General features: G+C 49.8%; 1 protein-coding gene across 1 annotated transcript; it reads right to left on the bottom strand.

Moving 5' to 3' along the window:
* Window positions 1-746: 746 nt before the first annotated feature.
* On the bottom strand, window positions 747-6,648 carry LOC119335320. The gene is made up of 2 exons (XM_037607457.1): window positions 6,050-6,648; window positions 747-1,450 (listed from the first exon to the last, which is right to left on the bottom strand). The coding sequence occupies exons 1-2, from the start codon at window positions 6,477-6,479 to the stop codon at window positions 1,335-1,337; spliced, it is 546 nt and encodes a 181-aa protein (XP_037463354.1). The 5' UTR covers window positions 6,480-6,648; the 3' UTR covers window positions 747-1,334.
* Window positions 6,649-7,193: the final 545 nt, after the last annotated feature.

Here is a 7,193-nt window from a genome sequence, read left to right as displayed (position 1 = left end):
GAGGCATTGCAGGAAGTTCCACGCACCGACCGCTGCATGCCTCGACCAGCCTCCCAACTTGCCCACAAGGATCACCGGGTCTGCGCCTATTGATTATCTCTTCCTTCTCCCGCCATCCTTCTACATGGCCATTAGTGCATCTCCACCACGAGAAGACACCAGATTCAGTTTCAGTGGTTGGTGAGTAGCCGATGGAGGAAGGAGATGGTCAGGTGGTGCTGGCATTGGCTCCGGGACAGAGAGTGGGGGAAAGGGGGTCGGGTTGGATTGGAGTGTGGGAGGAAGAAGAGGATAGGAGAGAAATGATATGGCATGTGGACCTGAATTGTTAGTGAAATTAATAAATGAGCGCAACTAGGATTGTTCATTTTCCCAGTGTGCCAAACATGTTTAGGGCTAGGATTGACCACAAATGATAAAGATAGGGTGCCGATTTTAGGGATTAAAGTTGAGAGTTCAATTTTTTTCTTTCTCAAATGCACACACTCATAGTATAAAGAAGGAAGCGGGGAAGACACCTGTCCACAATGGTGGTTCACAAATTACATGCAAATCAGTCAAGTCCACCTCCACCCTATGCCTAAGCTAGCTACTCCCGTTTTCCCACCATGACAACACTCCAAAAAACAAGTCTTGATCCCCCTTGAGTAAACCAGCAACTCGCCAAGTTCTTCTTTCTCTGTCAATGCTCTTGGCCAGCCGAGAGATGGACAGTGTGGCTCCATCAAACACGATATCTCGTTGTGCTGCTTCCAAATGGACCACACGATAAGAACCACAATTCCACATATGTCCTTTTTGCAGTGCCCATTGCCTTGCTTGTTGGTGCACCACTCAAAGAGTATATCCATCCCCTATGGGGTCCGGTCTGGTCTTCCGAGGGCCCTGCACACATTGGACCAAATTTCTCTTCTGAACACGCATCCTATATACCTAAGAGATTCATCCCCACTATCTAATTTATCTCCACATGCAGACTATCCACCTAAGCCATGCAGCCACATTAGCCCACCTAATATTTTTTGTTCAAGGTGCATGCACCACATCATCCCGTTTTTATAATGCTAAAAAAAATCAAGCTATCCCTTTTCCAGTCGCCTCCGGCATGCATGGGTCGTAGAAATCCTGGCCAATTAACTGCCCATCGATTAATTTAGATCATATTCATCTTCTCCACCGAATGGCAGCCCTTTTCTTTTTCCTGTTCGTCTTATGTAGCCCTTTTCTTTTTCCTGGTCTCTTCTGTAACTGACAAGCCATCCATCGATCATATAAAAAGATATCAATTGGTTCCTGCTCGAAGCGCCAAGGGTTGCCACCGCCTGCCTTGTTCCTCACTGTCGTCGTTGCATCACAAGGGCCCTCACGATAGCCCGATCCATCCCGTCTCCTCTATGCAGCCCCTTCGTTCCGCTTCCCCAATCCATCCCCATTCCTCCCGGTCTAGCCCCTGCGTGAGGAGGAGGATTGTGTTAGGTACTCTCTTGATTATCTCTTGGTTACAATGGTTTGGATACAAGCAGAGACTCATCCCAGGATAGGAGATGAACGTTGGGAAAGAGGAACACACACACGCCGCCGCCGCCTGTTCTAAGCCTAGCCGGGATGAACATTGTGCTGTCGACCTGCTGGCTTATATATCTCCTTCCTCGTCTGCCTTGTCGGGCTCAAACATATAGGACACCCACTGCGGTCCAGTAAACTTGTGGTTGGGCCTGGGCTCTCTCTTGGGCCGAGTCGTGGTGGCGCCCTCCTTCTCCTGGCGACCCTGGGCGTTGTTAGCTGGGTCGCTAACACCCCCTCCTTCAGACACGACTTGTCCCCAAGTCGGTGCCGTTGGGAAGCGACGATGAAGATCTTCCAGATCCTCCCATGTATCTGGTGTTGCCGTTGGATCGCGCCAGCGCACCAATCCTTGCTCCAGCATTCTGCGAGACCCGCGGCGCCATCGCCTCTCCAATATCTTGACAGGAACATTAACCACATCAGTAGGAGTAGGAAAAGTGGAAGAAGCACTGGCACCTGGGTGTAGGACACGTCGCAGTTGGGAGACATGGAACACCGGAAAGATGGCTGAGTTGTCCGGCAGCTGGAGTTCATATGTTACTGCATTGACGAGTCGAATCACCGGATATGGCCCGAAGAACTTGAAGCTTAACTTGTGGTTCGCTCGACGCGCAACTGAAGTTTGAATGTATGGCTGAAGCTTGAGAAAAACTTGGTCTCCCACTTGAAATTCACGCAGAGTGCGATGTTGATCCGCCTGGTTCTTCATCACTTGCTTGGCACACAACAAATGTTGGCAAAGGACATCTTGCATTTGTTGCCGCTCCTCGAGCCACTCATTCAGCTTAGGTATGGGTGTCGCGTTGTCCACTGTGATGCCCAACTGCCGCGGTTCCTGCCCATAAACCACCATGAAGGGGGTCTTTCCTAATGTTGAATGGAAAGCTGAGTTATACCAAAACTCTGCTAAAGCCATCCACTTGCTCCAATTCTTGGGTGAACTATGCACAAAGCAGCGGAAGTACGTCTCCAGACTTTGATTAACCCTCTCGGTTTGCCCATCCATTTGTGGATGATGAGAACTCATTTTCAATTCAACTCCTTGCAGCTTGAATATTTCCTGCCAAACTTTACTTGTGAACACCGCGTCCCGATCCGAGATCAAAGCTTCAGGCATGCCATGGAGTTTGTAGATATGATCAATGTAGAGTTGTGCTATTGTTTGAGCTGAGTACGGATGAGAGACTGGTAGAAAATGTGCATATTTGGAGAAAGTATCCACTACCACCTAGATGCAGTCAAATCTCCCCGATTGTGGCAGCCCTCCAATGAAATCCATGGAAACCAAATCCCAACAATGCTTAGCTACCGGCAGCGGGTGAAGCAGTCCTGGGTAAGGTTGGCGATCTGGTTTTGCTTGTTGATACACTTGACAAGCCTGCACATGGTCTTTAATATGTTGTTTCATCCCTGGCCAAGCAAATAAATGCCTAACACGACGATATGTTGCTGGAAACCCTGAATGCCCCCCAACTGAACTATCATGCAAAGCTCTCATGATCTGTTGCTGCAGTTTGGTCTTATTGCCCAACCAAACACGGCCTCGAAAATGCAACACTCCTTTAGTGTAAGTAAACTTGCCCCCTGCCACTGGTGCGACTGCCAATTGTGCTATTAGTTGTTGTGCTTTAGGATCTTTTTCATAGCCTTTTGTCACCTCTTGCAGCCATGCTGGCTGACACATAGAAATTGCAAGCACTTGAGCTTGTTCATCCACCGGCCTTCTGGATAACGCATCGGCAGCATTGTTATCAGTAGCTTTGCGATAGCAGATTTTTTATTGTAGACCCAACAACTTCGTGAACGCCTTTTGTTGCCATGGTGTGTGAAGTCGCTGCTCTTCTAAATGCACTAAGCTCCTCTGATCAGTCTTGATGATAAACTCAGAGAACTGCAAATAGGCACGCCACTGATCCACGGCCAACACAATTGCAAGGTATTCCTTCTCATATGTCGACAGTCCCTTGGTTCTTGGTCCCAGTGCTTTGCTTAGATAAGCAATTGGATGCCCTTCTTATTGCAACACGGCTCCCACCCCATAGTCACACGCGTCTGTCTCCACGATGAATGTTTTGGTGAAGTCTGGTAGGGCCAAGGTAGGTGCTGTAACCAAAGAATTCTTCAGGGTGTCAAAAGAAACTTGAGTGGCATCTGTCCAATGAAATGGTACATTCTTGCGCAACAAATTAGTCATAGGCCGCGCAATCATCCCAAACTGCTTGACAAAACAATGGTAATACCCTGCTAAGCCCAGGAATGCCCTCACTTCCTTAACTGATGTTGGGGTAGGCCAACTGGCCACTTGTTGTGTCTTCTCACTGTCTATTGACACTCCCTTAGCTGATATGGTGTGCCCCAGGTAGTTCAATTGCTGTTGTGCAAACACACACTTTGACTGCTTCACATACCACTAGTCTTTCTGAAGGATCTCAAGGACCTCACGTAGATGTTGCAGGTGTTGAGCAAAAGATTTACTGAATACCAAGATGTCATCGAAAAAAACCATGGCACAGTAGCGCAAAACTGGATGCAATGTGATGTTCATGGCACCAAGGAAAGTTGCGGGTCCTCCTGCCAATCCAGCTGACATGACCTTAAATTCAAAGTGCCCTGAGTGTGTTTGGAAAGCGGTCTTGTACTCCTCACCCTCTGCTAGACGTATCTGATGATATCCCGCACGTAGATCCAATTTAGAGAACCAGCATGCACCAGCCAACTCATCCAAGATTTCTTCGATAACTGGCACTGGATATTTGCTAACGATAGTCATCGCATTGAGACGCCTGTAGTCAGTACACATACGCCATGTGCCATCCTTTTTCTTCACCAGAATAATAGGTGAAGAAAAGGGACTACTGCTTCGCTGAATAATGCCAGCTTTTAACATTTCCATAATTTGTTTTTCTATCTCTGTTTTCAGCTCTGGTTTATGTCTATATGGCCTCACATTCACTGGTTGTGACCCTGCCATCAAAGGTATCTTGTGGTCACACTCACGCCGTGGTGGTAGTCCGGTGGGCTCTGCAAACACGTCAGCATATTGTTCCAATATTTCAGCAACAGCCGGTGGCAGCTCTGTACACTCAACTGATGTCACGGTGTCTGAATCACTGTCGAAACAAACCTGCACAGTGTAAGCCACAGCTGAATTCTTGGCAATGCTGGCCAACTGCAGACTGTTGAGTTTCTCACATCGCGGCGATTTCGTTGCTACCCCCCAAAATGATATCATATGATCCCAAAGGAATAACTCTGAAGTTTGTGCTGAACGTGTGGCCTTGTGTATACCATGCACAAGCAAGGATCTCCTGAGTACACTGTAGTTCAAACCCATTGGAAACTGATACTCTCACTGGTCTGCTCATCATCTGCAATCCTTGCAACTGAGAAGCCATTTGTTGAGACACAAATGCCGCGGAACTGCCCAAATCCACAAGCATGAGCACCTCTTTTCCTTGTACCCAACCATGCAATTGCAAACAACTGGGAGCTTCTGTGCCTGTAGCTGCATGAAGAGATAAATGCCAAACTTGTTCCACTATGGTTTCCTCCACTAGCTGATGTTCCTGAACTTCCTTGCTTGGAAGAGTATCCATGTGAAATAAATCCAACAGTTCCTCAATTACTTGCAGTCTAACAGTCGGAGGACAAATATGATCGTGCCCCCAACGCTCGCCACACTTGAAGCATAGACCTTTTGCACGGCGATAATTGCGCAGAGCTGTGACTTTGGTTGCCTCGCTACTGGCACGAGCACTTTCAGTCCCCCTGCGGACGTCAGCTGTGGGTGCTGCATTTGGGAGCCGCACGGGTGGCGCTGGCAAACAGAGCGGAGTCTGATACTTGGGACGAGCAGCATACGGCGAGTATCCGGCCGCCTCGCTTCGGGTGTGTCTCTGGCCTTCAGACACTTCTTCTTGCAAGATAGCCAATGCACACGCAGTATCAAGATCACTGGGGCGTTGTACCATGACCACGGAACGGATATCTGCCCGTAGCCCCTCGATGAACCTCGTCAAAAAGTACAATGGATGTATTGCATCAGAGTATGACATCAAATGATTCATGAGAGTTTCAAACTGTTCAATGTATTCAGAAACAGTACTAGTTTGTCGCAGAGCATAAAATTGCCTAATCAGAGTCTGGTGTCGATCTCGACCAAATCGAGTGCACAACAAGGTGCAGAAGGCCTCCCAATCTAGATCGTCAATTTTGGATTGAATAGATTGTAACCAAATGGCTGCAGCACCCGTGAAATGAAGTGTCGCCATGGGAACAAAGTAAGATGGGCTAATTTGAAACATAGAAAAGTACTGCTCACACAGAGTTTTCCAAATTTTTGGATTCTCACCAGCAAATTGGAAAAAACTAAGAGAAGGTGGAGTCTGGCCTAAACTTGCCATGACTTGACTTGAGGATAAATTGATGGCAGAAGGAGACTCGAACAAGCGAGGAAACAGAGGAGCCTGGGAATCGACCGTACCATTGGCCGGAGTTGCCGTCGGCGGGTGCTCTCCCCCCGACGACAGGCTCCGTGGATGATGATGCGCGTCGTGGCCATCGGGCCCATGGATCTCGTCGAGCGAGGCTAGACCACGAGGACCGGCAGTTCGCGACGAGCCACCTGCAGCAGCAGCAGCAGCAGCAGCCCGAGAAGACTGTGTGCTCTGCAGGGCGGAGACCGACTCCTGCAGCTTGGCGAACCGGGCCTCGAGGTCCGGCTGCCATGCCGCGAGCGCCTCCACCTGCTCCGATTGGGCGTTGATCTGCCCCTTGAGGCCTTGGATGTCGGTGCGCGTGTCCGCGCTGGCTTGTGTCAGCGTCTCCGTCAACTTGTCGAGATAAGCTTTGAGCGCCGGATCCATGGTGGCGAACAACCGCTGGCGATCCGCGATCTGCTTGCGTGTCTCCATCGCGAGGAAGGGAGGTGGTTTGGCGTCTGATACCAGGTGTTAGGTACTCTCTTGATAATCTCTCGGTTACAATGGTTTGGATACAAGCAGGACTCAGCCCAGGATAGGAGATGAACGATGGGAAAGAGGAACACACACACGCCGCCGCCGCCTGTTCTGATCCTAGCCGGGATGAACGCTGCGCTGTCGACCTGCTGGCTTATATATCTCCTTCCTCGTCTGCCTTGTCGGGCTCGAACATATAGGACACCCACTGCGGTCCAGTAAACTTGTGGTTGGGCCTGGGCTCTCTCTTGGGCCGAGTCGTGGTGGCGCCCTCCTTCTCCTTGCGACCCTGGGCGTTGTTAGCTAGGTCGCTAACAGATTGCACGAGGTGGAGAACTCCGGCCCCTCCTACCCCCACCATGGTGAGGCCTCCTTTAATGATTCATAGGTAGACAACGAGGACCCGGGACTGCTCGTTGTCGCCTCATCTGCACCAAGGTGGCCGATACGCTCCTGCACACTATCGGTGAACCCCACGCAGTTAGCTTTGCAGGCTGACGACAAGGACGACGGGCTGCTTGTTGTCGCCTCATATGCACCGCGATCGAGACCAATCTGCTCTACATGTCGTTGGCAGGGACAGAGCCAGGAATTTGGTACAGGGGGCGAGTTCCTAACTTGAGCTCTTACATACTAATGAGCTTCGACCCAGCCCAAAAATTAAGACCA

The sequence above is a fragment of the Triticum dicoccoides genome, chromosome 1B (assembly GCF_002162155.2).
Source record: "Triticum dicoccoides isolate Atlit2015 ecotype Zavitan chromosome 1B, WEW_v2.0, whole genome shotgun sequence".
Classification (NCBI taxonomy): Eukaryota; Viridiplantae; Streptophyta; class Magnoliopsida; order Poales; family Poaceae; genus Triticum; species Triticum dicoccoides.
The sequence above is the reverse complement of the archived record's forward strand: the minus strand, read 5'-3'. Positions and strand labels throughout refer to the sequence as shown.

Coding starts and splice junctions, on each gene's coding strand:
- LOC119335320 (XM_037607457.1), bottom strand. CDS start 6,479: ATGGAGACACGCAAGCAGATCGCGGATCGCCAGCGGTTGTTCGCCACC. Junction 1,451..6,049: donor GACGGCAACTCCGGCCAATG/GTACGGTCGATT, acceptor CTCCTCACGCAG/GGGCTAGACCGGGAGGAATG.